This window comes from Manis javanica, chromosome 8, assembly GCF_040802235.1.
Source record: "Manis javanica isolate MJ-LG chromosome 8, MJ_LKY, whole genome shotgun sequence".
Classification (NCBI taxonomy): domain Eukaryota; kingdom Metazoa; phylum Chordata; class Mammalia; order Pholidota; family Manidae; genus Manis; species Manis javanica.
In genome coordinates this window covers 115,921,884-115,942,293 of record NC_133163.1, presented here as the reverse complement: position 1 = coordinate 115,942,293, position 20,410 = coordinate 115,921,884, and the positions used below count along the sequence as shown (strand labels likewise).

General features: G+C 39.8%; 2 protein-coding genes across 6 annotated transcripts in view; both read left to right on the top strand.

The window, feature by feature from the left end:
- Positions 1-25: 25 nt before the first annotated feature.
- The window catches only part of AAGAB (alpha and gamma adaptin binding protein), a 48,330-nt gene continuing 27,945 nt past the window's right edge, over positions 26-20,410 (top strand). The window contains exons 1-5 of one of the 5 annotated variants that reach the window (XM_073212048.1): positions 26-204; positions 14,427-14,617; positions 14,736-14,859; positions 15,183-15,272; positions 18,170-18,253. In XM_073212048.1, coding sequence (XP_073068149.1) covers positions 132-204; positions 14,427-14,617; positions 14,736-14,859; positions 15,183-15,272; positions 18,170-18,253 — 562 coding nt within the window. In that variant the 5' untranslated portion in view covers positions 26-131. The remainder of the gene's footprint in view (positions 205-14,426; positions 14,618-14,735; positions 14,860-15,182; positions 15,273-18,169; positions 18,254-20,410) is intronic. The other 4 variants (XM_073212045.1, XM_073212044.1, XM_073212047.1 and 1 more) reach the window with 4 other exon arrangements.
- On the top strand, positions 1,766-14,420 carry LOC108404780 (deoxynucleotidyltransferase terminal-interacting protein 1-like). The gene is made up of 2 exons (XM_017672542.3): positions 1,766-9,888; positions 9,986-14,420. The coding sequence occupies exons 1-2, from the start codon at positions 9,038-9,040 to the stop codon at positions 10,086-10,088; spliced, it is 954 nt and encodes a 317-aa protein (XP_017528031.2). The 5' UTR covers positions 1,766-9,037; the 3' UTR covers positions 10,089-14,420.

Below are 20,410 nucleotides of genomic sequence, written 5' to 3'. Positions count from 1 at the left end.
GAGGGAGGAGTCAGGGTAGCAGTTCCTTCCGAGAACGCGCCCGTCCTGGCGTGTTTCCCCCGCGCGCTGGTGGTTGTGGTGCAGCCCAAGGCGGAAGCGGCTCCCGACCCACCTGGCTCGCCAGCGCAGCTATGGCCGCGGGCGTCCCCTGTGCTCTTGTCACTAGCTGCTCGTCCACCTTCTCCGCAGACCGGCTGGTGCAACGTAAGTGGCGAGGCTCCTGGGCCGACCTCCAAGCCTCCTCGTCTCGTCGGCGGCAGCCTCAGGACCACAGCCTCCCTCTGGGCCTTTGTCCCGCCGCGGGGCCCGGGCTCTTCCTCCACTTGGCGGGGGGCCTGAGGCTCCTCGGGTGCCCCTCATACAGGGTCGAGGTGCCTAGTTCCCGCAGGGGTCTCCCCCTGAGCTCTTACATTCGTAGCTTTTCTGCTTGCCCGGCTCACTATTGCATTTCTTAGAGCTTTTTCTGTAAAGTGGGACTGACTGTGCCCCGCCCAGCCCGCAGGTTGTTGCGGGAATCGTTTGCAAAGAACTCAAGGGCTCCCTGGAAATTTTACGGAGTTTCGTCGGGTGTAAGGTGCAGGAACTGTGATTTTTGTTGCTATTCCTTCTCCTAAAGTAGAGAGTATGTTTCCTCTTGGCTGCCCCTTGACGTAAATATTAAGACTTCTTAGCCTTGTTCCCTCCACTCTGTAGTGACACGTATAACCGCCTTGCCTTCCTCCTGAGGCATAGGCTCTCCACCAGTATTAGTTTTGGGTTATTACTGGGCCTAGTCCTTGCCTCTGCGGAGCTTCATAGTGGCAAACTAAGTAACTTAAAAAAAAAAAATGGTAGGCGAGGAGACCAGTATCGTAGAGACAGCATAGGACTGGGTCAGAGGCTCATCTCTTCCAATAAAGGACTCTGAAGTTGATTATAACTCAAGACTCCTGTTTTACATGCGTGGCTTGGCCTCAGAGCAGTGACTCTCAGCTATACGATAGCACAATTAACCTCTGCCCTTCAGTTTTCTTAACTGTAAAATGATGATTTTCACACGATTGTTGTGCTCAGCTTGGCTGGCAGATAGGAAACATTCAGTAAATGTTAGATATTATTATTAAAGTGTCTTATCTCTCTAACCCGCAGTTTCCTAATCCTTAAAATGGTGCACATGAACCTATATTACAGGATTATTCTAAGGACAAGTGATAGGACATTTGGAAAGCACTTTATGAATTGTAAAGCATCATACAAGTATTTTTTTCCTGTGTCTGTCAAATGACAGAATTAGGCAGGATGTCCCTCTAGTATGAATATTCTATAGTTTATCATTTATTTATAACTAATCATAAGTTATCATTTGTGATCACTCCAAAAGTTTCTTGGGAGGGTAAAAGTTTAATTAGAGCACTTACTAAATGGTAACTAACTGCTCTAATTATTGCCATTTTCTCTTCTCTGAACACTACTCCTTTCCATTTATTTCCCTCATTTCTTCTTAAAAAATTGTTTCATAAAAGTATAGTGCATACTCATTAAGTAAGATTTAGCATATGGAGACAAGAAAATGTCAGTCATGGTCTCATGACACAAACACAATTACAGTTAACATTTCTGTACATTTCTTTCCAGTCTTTCTTTCAACACACAGGTTTTAAAAAAATTGTGGTTACATTTCACATGTAAGTTTGATCTTGATAGTTAATATATAACTTTTTACTTTTATATGTAAGAATTTAAAATATTTTTGTATTTTTAAGTATATATATGTAAGTGAATATATATAAACATGTTTTTATTTTTCATGTATAGTATTTCATATATAATTTTTTCCTATTATTTTCCTTTAACATTACAGCATAAATTAGTTTCCTTCCTATAGTACATAGAGCAATATATCAGAATTTGTGAGCATACCAGAATTGGCTCCAGATTCATAAGATGGATTCTTAAGACTCTTGGTATATTTAACTTTCCAAAATACTTACAGGCATTTGGATTTCCATTATTGAAATAAGAGCCCTTTCAAAGCCAATCTCAGAAATACTTAAGTATTCTGAAGCTGTGGTACTCTAGCTTCTGTTTTAAGGATCAGAATTGGCAGACACGAAGGAGCTGAGTACCAATAGATGGCAAATAGTAACACTGTACTTCTATATAAAGTATATTAGCATCATTGGAGGTGAAATTCTGTAAAATTATTAACTTTATTTCTATATGTGAAATGCCTTTTAGATAATTCAAAATCCAACATTAGTGTTGGTTAAAATTAGATGACCTTTCCTCTGTGAAAGAGAACAGTTAGTGGAGAGATTACTTGAGTAAGAAAAAGTCAACTATAAAAGAGGGTGCTAGCATTTCTTCCCAGGTTAATGAGTAGGGAAACAGGAGATAACAATAGAATGCAGTATTTGCTGAACAATTCAGTTAAAAAAAAAAAAAAAAAACAAAAACAGCTCATTGTTTTACTATAATTAAAAATTGAATTATCATGAACGGAGTCTAATTTTGGCATAAGGGATGGAGACTCCAGTAATGAGTGACTTTTGCCAAGTTTTTGCTGTTACCAGGCCATAGTATGATTTTGAATTGAATCTAATCTACCTTTGCTTCCGTGTCATTCCACGCATCTGGAAGAGGAACATTTAGGATTTCTCCAGTTTCTCTTTCCTTTGACATCTGATGAATTTTACTGCTATTAACCAACGGTGGGAAATATTTCATAGCCAAATAACAAAGTTTGCTATAAATATACATGAAAAAAAAAAGTAGGCCTCTGCTGTAGATAAAGTGTATGTGTGGATTTTTTGAGAAACTTTTTTTTATCATTTCATCACTCAGAGGCCTTGTTTACTATATTCTGGGGGGATGTCTGACAGCATATAAAAGGGGCACTATAGACAGTGTGGACTTGTAAAGGGAAATGAAAGTTCAGGACACTTGAGAAGCTTGTGTAAGGCCGTATGCAATGGGAGAGTGTCTGTCCTCCAGGGCCTCATTCCACCTCACTTATATTTATGTGAACATTTTACTTTTATTCTGCATATTAAGCATAGAGCTCGTCTTTGTGCCAGCCACTCAGCTAAACTGATTATTAGGTATTCTTCCTGCCCTCAAGAGGGAGGTCGTGAATGGATGTGCTCCTTGTGAAAATATTCAAATGCAGATAGATACCTAAGTTTAACATCTATTGTACTTTCCTAGAAAGAACTTCAGAAAGAAAAGTCCCTGGAGACTTGCCCGGTTTTTAAGTTAGTAATGCCAGCACAGCAACTATAAGCCATTCAGGCCCTACCTCTGAACATTTGGAGCAAGATTCCCTTAGTGGGAATCTGGAGATCTTAGAATCATAGCAAGCATTTGTATGTATATCAGTACTCTTCCCATATTCTGTTGAATGATATACCGTATTTTGTTTTCACATTGTTTAGTTTGGTTCTTGTATCCCCGTGAAGTCATGAAGTCAGGTTCTCTTCATTTTATAAATGAAAAAACAGTGACTTGGAAGTGCTAGGTGACTCGTATGTGCTGAAGCATCTTTTCACATTCAGGATTTGTATGTGTGAATGGGCTGCTATAATTCCTTAGCAGTCAGAATCATTTAAATTTAAGATGGTGCATTGGTGTAAGAAATGATAGAGAAGATCAACCCCTGAAAGAAGGTTTTAAATATGTTTGCATTTCTATTTAGGATGGTTGAAGTCCTAGTTCTGAGTAAAGGAAAAAATACCTTTGCCCAGAAGACCTATATCTGAAAGGAGCATTATGGATGTCTGATAGTCCTTAACAGTGCCTGGATTTTTATTTTCTCAATTGAGTGAACTCAAAGTAGAGATATAGTATTTCTTAGTCCCTCATACTCTGTAGGATTAACATTCAAAATAAAAAGTTGTCCCAGATCATCTCTAATCCCTCATAGATGTAAGATTCTATGTTATCATGTTACTTATTTTCACGTTAGATTATATAATGCTTCTTACCTCTGGCGTTCTTATTCTGTGTGTGTATGTGTGTGCGTATATTTATTTTTTGAAAACTGAAGAATCTAGCCCCATTATAAGGTTGCTGTAGACACCCCACTTTTGGAGCAGAGTTTGGAGCAGAAATCAAACAGAAAATGCACTTACCAGTATAAACAATCCTCTGGTCCTCAGGTTTCTAAAACTGCAGACCAGATACTTCAATTATGTGGTGGGTAAACTAGACTTTGGGGTTACACAAGCAAAGCCAGCCATTATTTATGACACTGCTTATTTGGGAAACATTCATTCTGCATGAGTGGGAGTTTATTTCTAGGTCTGTCAGACCCCCTATGCTTACAAAGAGATTTCAAAGCAATTTACTAAGGAAAACATCCTTATTTCAAAAGTGGGGGCTAATGCTGCACAGTTTAGCTCACATCCTCTAGCAACAGAACAGGCGTAAGCTCTTGGGGCTTCTAATTTGCATTTTTCTATAGCTTCTTGAGGTACTCTAAATGGATCCTTTTGTTTCACTCTGGGAATAAGTTACAATTTTTGCTTAAGCAAAGTTGCTTGTTTTGTTATGGTCGGACAACTCAGCCTTTGATTGGATTATGTAATTCCAAGTGTTTGATGATCTGGACATGACATTGTGTTTACATTGGAGCCAGTGCACGCAGATACCACAAACACATCTCTAATAATTAGTCATCCAGAAAGCAAGACTGACGTACATTAAGGCAGAGAGGACAGTTTTGAAACTCTTAAAGGACCTTTATGATGTTTTAGGTTCAGTAACAAGTAACCTATTTTGGGTTTAATTTTCCACACAGACTGAAAGCTAGTATACTACACAGAGTGGGGGAAAAGTATTATCGTGCTTGGATCAAAGTCAGTACGTTCAGAAAATGTATGATCATTTGGTAATAAGCAGCACTGTTATGCTGACACAAGAAATTGCCATTCTATCTGAATTCTGCTGGGGTTGTTCAGTATTCTTGTGGGGGAAGTTTTTTTGTGAGTTGAGCAGTTACTACTTTCTTCCTAGCTAATTGACTTGAAGCAAATGAACTTTTCCTTCTACAAATATTTACATCGTGTCTTTACACGTGCCATCCTACCATCCTTGTTCTAAGTATCTAAAACCTGTGCCTCACCTCATGAGGAATCAGTAAAATGAGGGCATTATCTTCCAGCTTCCATGATTTTTTAGATTTATTGGTGTGTAATTTAAATAGCATAAAGTTCACCTGTTGTACATACGGGACATTTCTATCATCCTGGAAGGAAATATTACCCCTTTTTCTGGTTGCTCCCCTTACCCACCCCCAGTTCTAGGCAGCCACTATAATGTACTTTTTATCTTTATAGATTTGCCTTTTGTGGACATTTTATTCAAAAGGAATCACATAATATGTGGTCTCCTGGGTCTGGCTTCTTTTATTTGGCATGTTTTTGAGATTCATGCATGTTACAGCCTATACTTCATGTTCATATACCATATTTTGTTTATCCATTCATTCATTAGTTGGTAGACATTTCGGTTTTTTCACTTTTTGACTGTTATAAATAAAGCTATTATGGACATTCTAAGAAATTATTATACTGTTAAGAAACTGCCGAACTATTTTCCAGAGTGGTCGCACTGTTTTACATTCCCATCAGCAATGCATAGGGTCTCCGGTTTCTCATCTTCAGTATTTGTTATTGTCTGTATTCTCGATGATAGCCATTCTAGTGCGTTTCAAGTAGTATCTCCTTGTGGTTTTGCTTTGTACTTCCCAAATAATTAACGGTGTTGAAAATCTTTTCATGTGCAAATGGTCCATTCATCCGTCTTCTTTGGTGAAGTGTCTGTTCATATCTTTTGCCCATTTTTAAATTGGATTTTTTGTTATCTTATTAATGAATTGTAAAAGTACTTTATCATATATGTAATGTGCAAATATTTTTTCTGTCCTGTGGCTTTCTTTTTGTTTTCTTGATGTTATCTTTTGAAATGCAAAAGTTTGAACTTTTGATTAAGTCCAGTTTATTGTCGTTATCTTTTTCCATGATCTTTCGACCATGTGTTACCCAATCATAATTTTAACTTTCTTGAAACCTTTTGGATAGTGGGACGTTGGATCTGTTAGTTTTATGATGTTTTTCAATGAACCAAACTTATTTTCAATATTTTAATATATATTGAAAGTAATAGAAGGGGCTACAGAGTAAATGTTTATCAGTCTTATTTTGGTTTGGAATATTCATCACAGACATGTTTATCTTCTTTCAGAGTAAGTTAGCATCTTCTGTGGATACTGTTGTCATCTTGAGCAGACATTGGCATTTTTTTTAAAGTTGTATTACTTTGCATCTTTATGGAAGTTGTATTACTCATTATTTATGAAAAATTATCATTTGAATATAAAAAGTACTTTCATCTTGTAATTTTCCTATTAAGGTTTATGTATGCTTTCTTCCAGAAAACCACCCTTCATAAGGTATTTTCAAGTAATTTGTGTAGTTAAAATAATTAAACAAGACACTTCAGAGAGAGTTTGTCAGATACAAATGAAAAAGACATTTGTGTCTGGGTTGGGGGGTTATGCTACCTGTCTCTAAAGCCTAGTTTCAGTTTCAGTTCAGTGAGGGAGAATAAAATGAACTTTGCATTCCAGAACTTATATTCTAGAACTGAGCTGAGTCAGTTCCCCAAGTTCCTTTGCTTGTAGACGAGGTTTTCTCCGCCTGAGCCCTGCTGGTGCTTGGGGCTGCCCGTCTGCTGCAGGACGTTCAGTAGTTGGTCCTGGCCTTTGTCCACTACATGCTGGTAGCATCTCCCCACTTGTGACAACAAAAGATGTCCCCAGATGTTGACATGCATGTCCCCTGTGGGCCCAAATCACCTCCACATAAAGAGCTACTACTTTAGATGTGTATCTAGAACTGTGGTTTCAAATAAGTAATAGTAATGAAAGTCAAAGACGTCTCCTTCCCCTCATATGAATAGGAGTTACCATCAGCTGTGCCACTGGGATGGATAAAGTAGTCTTTGCATGCAGCCTGTAAAATCAGAGGCTGATGGTTCTCCTTGTCCTCCTTAAAACACTTCTCCATATTCTCTCTACCCTTTCTGCAAGCTTCTTTCTGTTCTTCTGTGCATCTTTGTCTCTCCCTGCATTGTGAGGTCTTCTAAGGGCAAGCAGAGGCCAATAACTCTCCCAGTTATTTTAAGGTGAAGCGGTGGTGACCAGTTCCAGATGGCTGTTGGGAGAAAGTAAACTTGAAGAAAAGGAGAAGCACTGAGTTAGATTTCCTGTGCTTCAACTTTTAAAACTTTTCCACTGTGATATAAAAAGCCCTAAAGCATGTGGAAATATGAATTTAGAGCGTGACTGGAGATAGGAGTGTGTGAGGAAAAGTGTCGCAAGCAAACTGAAATCGCTGTACTCTTGCTAAGGCAAGTGGTATGCGACTTTGACCTGACCCAGTGATTCTTGCCCCAGCAGCTTAAGGCTGCTCCTGTGACTGCATCGACTGAAGCAAAGGCTGCTCATACTTGCCCCAGGAGGCTGCAGGGTGATTCCTCAGAGAGTCACAGATAAGAATTTCCCAGAGTTTGTCCCAACTCTAATGTTGCACAGTTTTAATCTTTAAATGCCACACAGGCTGCAAAGGCCCTTTGCATTGCAGCAGGATGATCCGCTCCTACTGATTGAGCAATAATTTCTTCGCAACTATTGCAAAGTATTTGACCAAGCAGCACCCACCTTGTGTGACATCCTCATGCAGTTGTAGATATGAAATTGTGACTCGTTGCAACAATATAGAGCCATTATGATTTTTAAAGTTCTCTTTTTTTCTTTCCCTGCTGGTTAATGAAAACTCTGGCTTTCTTATTGTTTCCTGAATCACATTTTGCTCAGTTCTTTTCTTTCATAATGGCTACTTTCCCCTTCAACTGACGTCAAGACTCTGCTGCCTCCTGTAATTTCCCTACTTGCTTTCTCTTATGTCTCTATCTGTGCCTTAACAATGGAAAAGAAAAAATTGGGAAGGCATATTTTGGGAAGGGAGGGGCCAGAGCAGCCTAGAGGAGGTGTTTATTTTGTAATTGTGATGTTTCTTTCTTTGCTTATGCATCTCTAACTTACCCTCTGGTCAAGAGTGTTGTCACCTATACAGAAAAATGAACTAGGAAGGAAGACGTGAACACGACCTGGGTCCTGCTCTGTGCCCAGTGGCGGCCTGTGCTTTCATAGACATTGTTTCATTTAACCTTTGAGAAGCCATTTGAGTATTTTTGTCCCCTGTTTGTAGGTGAGGAAATGAGACAGAGAGGTTTCTCTGTCATTCTCACAGAGGGCCACTGATCAAAGGCAGGTCGGTCTGACCCCAGGTCTGTGCTCTGTTGCCATCACAGAGGGAAGGGAGAGGAACAGGGGTCCCTGGAAGACGGGGTACCATGAAGGACACTCGGATCTGGGGTGGTAGGATATGAGACCTGGCTGTAAAGGCAGCTTCGGTTCTGTGAGAAAGACTAAAACCAACCGAGTTCTTAGAAGAGTGCTGATTTCTGGAAGGAGCGTCTTGATTTGAGGTGGCAGCTGTGCCTTCCCTCAGGGCATAGGAAATACGATTTAACCATTGGACAGCTTCTCTTCACAAAGGACATCATGATTAGTTAAGGGTACATTTATTCTACTTGTATTAAAAGTGTCCCAAAGATGGCGGCGTGCAAGGAGAGACAGAGGCTTCCTCCTAAAACTGGATACAATTAGAAAATTTAATAGGCGCAACTAATCCTGAGAGAGCAGCAGGAAAAAGGACGGCGTCAGACTGCACACACCTGGAGAAAGGAGCAGACCTCAGCGAACGGGGTAACGTGCAGAGCTGTGGCCCCGCGGGACCCGAGCCCCTCCCCCACCCCAGCTCACGCGCATCTCCGGGCGTCCGAGATCCCCGGACATGTAGCAGTTTGGTTCCCGTGGTAACTCAGCGCGCGGCGTCACGCTTCCGTGTCCGCGAGCTGAGAGCCTCTGTGATGTCACGGGGCCACTTCCCGGCCGGTGGCAGAGTCGGACCGAGCTTGCGGTGACTGGGGCGCCATGGAGGCCACTGGCGACGTCGAGCAGCCGCGGGGACCCGGCTGGGCTGAGCGGGACGGCCCCGAGCTGGCAGACGCGGGCGCAGCGGGGCAGCTGGCTCCCAAGAACCCGTGGAATGTAATGATAAAGCACCGGCAGGTGCAGCGAAGGGGCCATCGCCCACAGATCACCACGAGCTTCACAGACCCTTCCGTCTCCATGGACCTCCTCGGAGCTGTCTTGCAGCCTAGCATCAATAAGGACATCCAGACTGTCTTTGACAAGTACATGAAGTTCTTCCAGAAGGGAGCACTGAACGTGCGAGAAAATGTCGGGGAACATGTGGATGCAGAGGAGCTGATCCAGGAGACCTGTCGGAACTGCCTAGAACGGGCTAAAGTACTGTTTCCTAGTAGAGAAAAAGTAATGCCCACATCGATCCCTGAGCTTCCAGGAATAAAGCGTGCCAGGCAGGCAGAAGAGGAATGTGCCCATCGCAAAAGCCCCATTCCCAAAAAGAGGAAGCAACGGCCTCTTGGACACATGATCTCAAATGACCAGGCAGCTGCCAGCAAGGTACGGAAACCAAAATCCTGTGGACCAAATCCCAGAGAAGGCCCCAAGTGGGACCCAGCTCGGCTGAATGAATCTACCACCTTTGTGTTGGGATCTCAAGTCAACAAGGCCCTGGGGATGGGGGGCACCAGAGGGAGAATCTACATCAAGCACCCATACCTCTTTAAGTATGCGGCTGACCCCCAGGACAAGCACTGGCTGATTGGGCAGCATCACATGCTGGCAACAGAGGGGAAGATGGCCTGCCTCCTCGTCGAGGAGGACATCCGGGACCTCGCTGCCAGCGATGACTACAGGTAAAACAAGTGGTCTGTCTCCTACCTGCCCCCTGACCCACCCACAGCAGACCCTGGGATGATCTTGGGTCTACATTCTCCCCCATGTCTGTTCCAGAGGAAGCCCGGACCTGAAGTTAGAGGAGCTGAAGTCCTTTGTCCTACCCTCCTGGATAGTTGAGAAGATGAAAAAGCACATGGAGACACTACGCAGAGAATGAGCATTGTGCTGTTGGAGCATCTTCACAGACCTGAAGCCCACTCCCCTGGGGACACTTGGCAGTTCCCCTCCACGGCCCTCATACCCACATGGGTGGGGCCACGGCTGGGACTGCTCCTAGATGATCTCAGCAGCATTAAGCTGTGCCTGGTATAGTTTGTAGTGACTCACTGCAGGGCACCCCCAGACTGGCATGTAGTTAGACTTTGGTAAAGTTATTAGGATAAGATAGTTCATAAATAGTTTGTAATAAAAACATAGATGGTGAAAAAAAAAAGCCTAAAAATAATTTGTTGAAAGGAATAAAAGAAAACTTGAATAAGTGGAGGAAAAAAAAGTGTCTTCAATTTTACTGGAGGAGATAGGAGTAATCCGAAACAGTTATCAGTGTGCTTAGTTTATAATGCACGTGTGTGTGTGCATGTGTGTGCGTGTGTGTGTGTTTTGCGGGGGAGGAGAGGGGCTGGAGTGGATAGGTGAGGAAGTAAGGTAAGGGAGATGTGTGTCAAATGTGTGTGTGTGTGAGTGAGTGAGAGAAAATGCGAGCGCGTGTTTGTGGTGGTCGGGGAATTCACCTTGGAGCTGCAGTTGGCTTCCTGGTTCCTGCTAAAGAATATTATCACCTCTTGCAGATTCTGAACCATAAAAAGCTAGGTGCCGCCTTTCTTTACTTTGGCTTACCAAACTTACACCTTTTCCGAGGGAGGGAACTTTAGGATAGCCGGGGTGCAGGGGGAGGGAGTTGTAGGGTTACTGAGCTCAAGTGCTTCCTTGGCTCCAGCTTTCTTCCACTCTCTGGAGTCTTTTCGCTGACTTGCCCTGTGGGACTACAGAGGAAATAAGTTCACCAAGAGAGTGACAAGTAAATAGGGGTTGCTGGAGGATTGATTGGTCATTATGTAAAACAGTTTCTCAAACAGGGAAGGAGATTAATACTCGCACTTAAAACTGGCAGAAAGGTTTATACTTGCTACTGGAACTGGACTGACGTTTAACTTGTCATCTGAAAACACTACAAATTAACTATTTTAAGCCATGAAACAAAGTTTGTAGTAACAGACCTGGCAATTAATCACCTAGAATTTGTCTCTTAAAAAATGACGTATGACAGCTCCACCAGGTGGCTGCCAACAGAGAGTGAGACAGGCCGGCAGCCACCAGGAGGAGAGAGGAGCTGCTCTCGATTTTATTGGTGTGTCACTTTGATAATGTCAAAATTCAGTTTAGTGAAGGGCAAAGAAGGGAGACCACTGCAGATTTTTCTAGGAAATCTTGTCTGGCAAAAAAAAAAAAAAAAAAAAACACCACGAGATCACTATGACTCACTTTTGACATGTAAATACCTGAAACCCATAGACAGTTTTCTGATGGGCTAATTGTGCCACAGTCTTACGAGCGCTCTTGTTTTGGCTGTTATTTTTGGTTTTCTTAAAAGGGCAGAGGATACTGTAGTTCCATAGCTTAGTTTTGGCTTGTGACCACTACACACTTGAGTGTGATCTAGCTCAGATGCCAAATGTCACGGTGTGTCCTGCATCACGGTGCAGCAGGAGAAATGCTGGTGACCTTTTTTAGGTTCTAGGCTTTGCTGGTTTTAGGCTCTGCTGCTCTTAGGCAAGTGGCTTCTTTTTCCTGGCCCTCAATTTTCTCATCTATGAAATTAATGAATTGTACCGGCTGATCTCCAGAAACTTGGCCATGTGTACAAGTGTTTGAATGACTTTCGTTTTATTTTGGAAAAGAATAAACTTGTTAAACATTTGAAACCAAACCAGGAAAGCTGAAGGGGAAAAGCTAATTCAGCATACACATTTACATTTTTTAAATTAAACTCTACATTATGATATTGATGATAACTGGAATTAGACAGTCTTTACTATTCTCTCTAGTTCTAATATGGCACAGATGTGATAATAAAGCCCATATGCAGCCTCAATGAAAATATCTGATTGGACATAAAATGTTAAAAAGTCTGGTAAGTAAATTGAGCTGTCAAATTATTTTAGGCAGCACAAAGAATTATAGAAAAGAAACATCCCAACTACTAAAACACTGAAAGATGAAATTCATTTTCCAATTTATTGGTTCTTTTCTCATCTAGGTTTAGAGAAGAGAAAAGAGTTTCTTTTCATGTTAAGTAAATACCTTAATCATCTGAAATCAAAGACAGTATAAAATTGAATTCGTAAGAGCTCTGAGTAATACACTTTGGTTTGTTCTCTTGTATTGTAAACACTAATCAATAAAATGAACCACTCTTAATGGATCCCAATATGTTAAATTGTAGTTAGTAAGTATATTTTAATTGATTTTATGTTTTTCATGTTGTTTGAAGATGCTGATTTCAGTAAAGCACAGCCCAAATTTTATTCCAATTTCTAACAGTACAGCCAGTTCAGGAAACATCAGGAGCTGTGGTAATGGTGGCGTGCTGGTCCCAGTGCCTTGTGCTTTCCCCCTTACCCAGTGGATTCATTGTTTTGCTCTTTGTGCTTTCCCCCTTTAAAAAGATAATCAACTTGTTATTTTAAAAAAACTACCTGTGAATGAAGAGAGATTCCATCTGGTGGCTCCTCCTACCCTTTAAAAAAACCAGTTTATACATTTTTTGCTACTCTCCTTGGTTTAATTTGCTTTCTTCCATATGTGCTTTTATTGGCCTATTGCCATGCCACCTGCTTGAAGTTTGGAATATTAACTTTGAATGCAGCACAGACTTTGATGTAGGAGGTTTTATTCTGTGGGACATTTACATGAAAACAGAATCTTTGATTTTAATAACTTAATCTGTTTTTCCCACTTATTTCTTACCTGAACTTGTCATAATGCTGCATGAGGGACACAGCTGGTTCCTGTGGAATTGATGGATAATTAATGAAAGATTATGACTTTAGCTAGAAATTAAGCAGAAAGAACTGCTGATTTCTTAAAGAGGCAAGGTAAACTCAGATTTTCAAATATTAGCACAGACCATCTGTTAATTTAAGAGTAACAATTCTGGTTTTGGAAAAATTTGAGAGTTAATTTCAAAGTCTGCCTATGTTAAAGGTAAAGTCTTAAATTTATTTTAAATTTAGGGACTTTTTAGTAAAAAGGTTTCATTTTTAGCAGACCAAGTTTCTCCTAATAACCAACCACATGATGAAAACTTACCAGTGAAAATAATGGACATATGCACACACATGCTTCATGTACTATTATACATTATTCCTAACAATCGTTTGGACTAAATAATTTACCCATATTTTTTTGTTGAGCACAAATTGTGGCAGTGTTTCAAATATATAATCTTAGCTCTGAAATTTAAAATTTAACTTCTAGTTTTCTGTGCCCTGCTAATTGTGAGTTTGAGATATTTTTTATATCTCAGTATGCATTATAAAGGAATTTGTGGTCACTTTGCTCTATATTCATATAATATCCCATTTAAAGGTATGTTATTTTACTTCCCTGAAGTCATTTTCCACATCTGAATAAGATGGAGGTTGTAGGTTATGGGTGAGAGATGCAAGTTTGGGTTAAACAATTTCTAGTATCTTTTCCAGTTCTAAACATTATATGACATTATGGAATCAAAATGCTTTAATGGCTCCATGACCACAACTATATTTGTTCATCATTGAGTTGGTTTTTATTGTAAGAATTTCATTAGTTATACCCATTCTGCAGGGGAGTTTTTGGAAGATTTAGTTATATTCCCAATCATTTAGTTTGCTTGTCTATTATATATTTCAAATTTGCCAGAGGTGTCTTTGTCAAACAAGAATTTGAGTTGGTTTCAAAGAAGCTGAACAAGGCAGAATATGAGTGGAACTGGGGTCCTGATAAAGTGTCCATTCTTTTTCTTCATTAGTTGAGTTGAGGTGTAAGCATTTAGCCCAAAGAATATGTATAGCTCTTCTATTTTATTAATGGCTTAGCCTTACTGCATGCAATCTTCCTTTTAACTTGCGTTAAGTACAAAATAGTTACAAATTCTTGGAGATTCTTGTGATCTTCTATCTTCCATAAGTATGTAAGCAATAAAACAAATGAAGCTGTTATTCTCTCCCTACTGCTTGCTCTTTTCTGGGCATTTGGTGAGATGACTATTTCATTCTCTACTACTATCTAATGTAGTCACAATTTTTGTGTTCTTAAAAAAAGAGCCAGTGAGTTGTTATGTTATCCTTACTTGTACAATCAAATGAGCAGAGAAGAAAATACCCTAATAAATGGGAGGCCCTTTGAAATCCTTGCAGAAAGAGAAGCAAAGTACCATTTTAATCTGGTATCTTACTGAGAAAATTGACTTGAGTATATTGGTTTTACACCTTCCATGGTAATGCCATTTACCTAGATATCCTTGGGACAGAAGATCTTACTGTGGAAGTGACTGCCAATGATGCTGTGCGATTTTATCCCTGGACCATTGATAATAAGTACTATTCAGCAGACATCAATCTATGTGTGGTGCCAAACAAATTTCTCATCACGGCAGAGATTGCAGAGTCTGTCCAAGCATTTGTGGTTTACTTTGACAGCACTCAGGTATGATTGTACGTTCCAAGGACTTTGAGTAAGAAATTATTTCGTGCTTCTCTTACATCCTGCATTTTCTGTTAGTGTCTCTTTTTCTGTTTTTTCATGTTTGTTCTTCCCTCTCTAGAAGTCTGGTCTTGATAGTGTTTCCGCATGGCTCCCACTGGCAGAAGCGTGGTTACCTGAGGTCATGATCTTGGTCTGCGATAGAGTGTCTGAGAATGGTGAGGCGCTCCAGTGCCTGGTATTTGGTACATGTTTGTCCCTCCTTGGTAAACAGAACACATTTGTTTCCTTAACTTAGAACAGTACACCTCGGAGCTTTGGTACTTTACAAAACTATTTTCAGCTATTTCCCTTTGGAATCTTGTAATATTTACATTTTAACATTTTATTTTTAAAAAGTGAACACTTCGGGTTTGAGAAATCATTTTCTTTAATTACTTTATTTCGGATGCCCTTAGGATAACATGGATATTAAGGGTAATGCCTTGAGATGTGTGGAACGTATTGTGGCAATAGTCATGTTTTATTTTATTTTTGCGTATAAAGATTCTTTTTCATTTTACTTTAGGTGTAAGCCGGCAAAAAGCTCAAGAATGGTGTATCAAACATGGCTTTGAATTGGTAGAACTTAGTCCAGAAGAGTTGCCTGAAGAGGACGGTAAGTATTTGTGTGTCAGGAGAAAATAGCATTTGGATTCAGATATATGAGATTATTTTACTTCAGGGAAGAAATATCAAAGTGAAATTCAAAAAACATTTTTTTCCCCAGTTGTTTGAAAAGATTTGTGTAAGATCCATTGATAATTAATAATTCATTTTTTTGGTTTCATCACTCATTTTAGGACTTTTGAAATGTTTTTCTTAAATGGATAAAGGTAGAGAATTTCTACCTTAAATCTTAGTCATTTCCCCAATCTCTTATCCTTTCTTCACTACCAAAAAGGGAAGGTTTGACATATAATCATAAATAGTTAAAATTTATGTTCCTTATTTTGAATTCCTGGTAACCTAATCCTGAATTCCCAGGAACTCTAGGGGGCATGTCAGTCCTGATTGTATGTCTTTTGGACCTTTGAAACCAAATCTAGGCCTAGAATGCTCCCTCTAGGGTGGCTCTGCATTTACCTGCCTTTTACTATATTCTGGACCTTCTCTTTCTCACCCTCTCCCTGTTTTCCCCTCCTCATTCCTCTTCTCATCTTCTTCCAAGTACACCTGTGCTACCTGCTGGGGGCTCTGCCAAGATAAGATGGGTTTTGGCTTACTAAAACCTTATAATCTGGTACAAGAAATAAAACATGTATACAAATAATTGAATTACCAAATGGCATTTCATAAATATTACGACAATACATGTTAGTGCTGTGGTATATCAGAGAAGGGAGAGATTATTTGTTAAGAAGTTCAAAGAGTGCATGACACTGTGAACTCTCACATGTCAACTGCTCCAGGGGGAAGAAATGGAAAAGCTACTGGACTTGTAATTAGAGGACTGGCAGGGGGTGGCATTGAGAAGATGCCAGTTACTACAAAAGCCATTCTGAATAGGGGCAACCATATGAATTAAAGTACATAGATAGGATATAAGTAATCATTACTTGAAATCTAAATTCTTTTTTTAAAAAAAGGAATTAGGAAATATTTTCCTACGTTCTGGCTTAGAGTTTTTCCAAAATGTTGTTACATTTGGGAATAAAACCCTGCCAGAGAAAAAGAGGACAAAAATGAAATAAAAGGTCTATTTTTTCTCCCTGTACTTTTTAAAGAATATTAAAAATTAACAAGTATAGTTTCTTCATGTGTTTCTAGGTCTCTTAAAACTTGTGTCTCATTTTGTGTATGTGAGCATGTGTGTAATTGTTTATTTCTAGCACTAGAATTTTCTCATCTTCCTGTTCTGAGAGTCAGCATTTGAGTCATTTATTTAAATCTATTTTCATTTTGGAACGTCTGCTCATTATACCTCCATACTTCTCCTTGTTCCTTGTCTGAACAATGTTCTTGTATTAATTCATCTTAATCTTAAAATGGATTTTTGACAAATCATCTTTAGGTAACATAAGTAAAATCTTCCAGAATTTTAAAATAAAACTGTTCGCAAGCCCTCATCCTTTATTTGCATGTATTATTCAAACACCAGGGTGATACTTATGCTTGTTTATATTAAATTCTATCATATTGGTTCTAATTCTTTATTTCAGACCATATTTTTGGTTCCTGGTTATATCATCTAAAGTGTTAGTTATTCTTTCAAGAATCGAATCATTCATAGTTGAGATAAGCATGACTTGTATTTCTTCATTTGAACATTGAGGGTGATATACTCATCTTTGTATTTTCAGTTTAATCCTCACCATATTTCTCTTAGGTTGGTAGGTTGGTATTCCTTAATTGATTGATCTAGTGCATCAGTGACTGAGCGCCTGCTGTCTTTCAGGCACCATGTTAGCTGTGGGAATAATAAACTCAGTCTCACATGATTCCTGCCTTTAAGGAGTATCCAGTCCAGAGGGGAAGGATAGACCAGTGAATCATTAATCCCAGAGCCTCTTTCCCAGGAGAGATGTGCACGCTGGTGTCATCCTCACTTCAAGAATAACATAAATGGTTTGCCCTTGATCAAATAGCTAATAAGTTACGGAGCCTAGGTTCAAATTCAGATTTTCTGACTTCTGATTTTCACTCTTCCTGTTAAACTGTCCAGGGCCAGGGCAGACCACTAGAGAGATGTTTTACGTTAAACCGTGCTCTGTAAATTCTTAAGACCTTTGTTTTCAACCCCATGAAGACTAATTCTGCCATCATTTCCATAAGGAGGTATAAACAGTCTCCCTTTCCTTGGCACACGCTCGTATCTACAGTGTAGCTAAGAATCCCACCTTATTATTGGCATGCTAACTGGGATTACCGTCCTCTTATTTTGAGTAGTTCCAGAAGCAGGACACTACCCATACCAAACTAAACTAAGCTGTTGGCTTTTCATTTTTAGTGATGCTTTCCTGTCTCGTACACTTACGGCTATAGTAACTTCACTTATCACACTTGAACTCTCGAGAAGTTATTCTCTAGATGTCTGTTATAAACAATGATTATTATTCTGTGGTTCCAGGAGAAGATAGGGCATTTACAGGATTTTATAGCACACTAAAAGGACCATCATTCTTGTCTTTAGGAAACTGATTCTCTCTATATATATAACAACCAAGATTGGTATTTCCAGTACTATAACGGGATTGTGTAATTAATGGAAACTAACATTTTCAGGAGAATGAGTGGCTTCCATTGGTGAGGTAATAGGGATGACTTTCTTATATAACCTTTTATATTGTGTGTTTATTTCATTGTTTAAGTTTCTAGAATACTCTTAATCAGGAGCTCTAAGTTCTGTATTTGCTTTATTTTTTTACTTATTACATAAGTTACAATATAAAGTAATGACTAAATAGGCAAGATTATTAAGCCACTACTATTTAAAAATACAGCTTTGGGGATATATGTATGTATGAATAAGTGTGTAGATGAATATATGTGTTTACCCCCCCCCCCCCGGATTAGATGACTTCCCAGAATCTACAGGAGTAAAGAGAATTGTTCAAGCCTTGAATGCCAATGTCTGGGCTAACGTAGTGATGAAGAACGGTAAGTAATTTGAGACTAAAAGTCCTAAAGAGTTTTTTTCCCTGTTCCTTGCAAATTTTAAATTATTTGGATATATGCAGAACCATTAAGGTTATATGAATTCTGTAGATTTGTTCAATTTTAAGTCCCCAGTTTAAAAAAGAGCCCAAAGTAACGTTTCTAAGAATTTTTAGTCTATGCTTAGTCATTAATTCAATAAAAATTTAGGGCTTGCCTGTAATATGCCTACCATTGTCTTTGGCTTTGAGAAATACCTCTAAAATTGTTAAACATGAACCCTATCTTTAAAGTGTTCACAGTCCAGCTGTGGAATTAAAGTGTACACTTTTAAAATGTTAGGTATCCATGCAAGGCAGTATGATGAGTGCGGAATGACTGACCCAAGCAGTAAATGCACAGAGGTCAGATATCTGGCCTTTGCTGTGGGCATGAGTCTAAAGCTAGAGCATCAACGTTCAAGCAGGTCTTGGCAGTAGTTTTCATGGGATGGTCAAGATTTGGGTTGTGAAGGCAGAGAGTGACAAGCAGAGAAGGAAGCATGGCACCAGGAATAATAGTTGTATGTTCTAGGGTCACTAGGAGAATCTCAGCCACCAGGTGCTAGCATGGAAGAGAGAGACCTGAATGCTAGGCAGGAGAATCTGAGCTTTTTCCTATAGCAATTGGTGAGTCGGTAAAGATTTTTTAACATGAGAGTGATGCAGAGAAAAAAATTGTCATCTTTGAAAGGTTTAAGTCTTGGTGATGTGCAGCTGGGTTTGGCAGTTGAAGCAAATGGAGTTAGGGCCTGAGTCTGGGAGACCAGGCAGCTGTGGCTGCAGTTCAAGAGTGAGGTGTTGGGACCTGGGCCGATGTCGTGCCAGTGGCCATGGGTGGAAGGCTGGATCTGAAATGCATTCTGAAGTGGTAGGGTAGTTGGTGTGCACTTGCCTCTTATCTATCCATTTGCTGAGGCTGCAGTCACAAAGTATACAACAAACTGGAAGCTTAGGACAATAGGCATTTATTGTTTCACAGTTCTAGATGCCGGAAGTCTGAACTCTAGATGTCAGCAGGTGCAAGTCCCTCTGAAGGTGCTGAAGGTGCGAGAGAAGGATCTGGTCCAGCTGTCTCGTAGCTTCTGGTAGTTCTTTGGCTTGTTCCAGAGAACTCCATTCTTCACGTGGCTTTCTCCTGGTGTACCTGTGTGTGTTCAGATTTCTTCTTTATTAAAAGGACTGTAGTCATATTGAATTAAGGGCCCATCCTACTCCTGTATGACTTCATCTTAACTAATTAGATCTGCAAGTAAGATAACATTCTGAGGTACTGGGGGTTAAAACTTCAACACAGGAGTTTTGGGATGGAGGACACAGTTCAACCTGTAACACAGTCCAGTCCTTCAGGAAGTGCTGCCTGGGAAGTGTTTTTCTCTCTTGTAGCACTTGGCTGCCTCAACAAGTATTCTGTGCTATGTGAAACACTATAAAAGGGGATGAGAGAAGTCTTATTTACAGCCAGCTTACACCCCATCTTCCCTGAAGGTCAAGTGGAAGATTAGTTTTATGGAAGAATATTTCATCTCAAGTTTTGGTCAACGCGTGAGCGTTAAGTGAGATCGGGCCCTTTGAGCTTGCCCCCGTCTGACGGCCTGTGTCGCCTCGCCATCAGAGGAGCCCCTTCTGGCACAGTGAGGTCCTCTCTCCGCCTCCTCTCTGTTCTCTCCAGGAGGAGTCTAATGTGTCTGTTTCTTGAATGCAAAGATACTACATTTTATTCTGTTGCAGTAGCAATTGAAATAAGGCCCTGATCTAGAATAAATAAAGAGATTTTAACCTATGTTGTCATCTCCTTGTTACCCAAACAAACTTTTGAGGCTTGGACCTTTATTCATTCATTCATTCATTCATTCATTCATTCATTTCATTCAGCAAATCCTTGAGCATTTATGATAGTGAGGCATTGCTATAGTCTGTCTTCACTATAAATATACATTTACAGTGTAATACGTAAACTGAATTAATTTGGAATAAGGTTGTATTCAGTGGTGCTTGTGGTGAGAACTATTTTCAGAAAAAGTTATTTGGCATCAATCACTTTTTGAAAAAATCTGTCCCCCAAGTTCATGTATTAAAGAAGTACTGCCTTCTACTTTACTTTTATGGCTATAAAATTTAG

What these genes read in the sequence shown, in the direction of transcription:
- LOC108404780 (XM_017672542.3), top strand. Translation starts at nt 9,038, where the DNA reads ATGGAGGCCACTGGCGACGTCGAGCAGCCGCGGGGACCCGGCTGGGCT. An exon ending in GCTGCCAGCGATGACTACAG is followed by an intron (nt 9,889 to 9,985) that starts GTAAAACAAGTG and finishes TGTCTGTTCCAG; the next exon opens with AGGAAGCCCGGACCTGAAGT.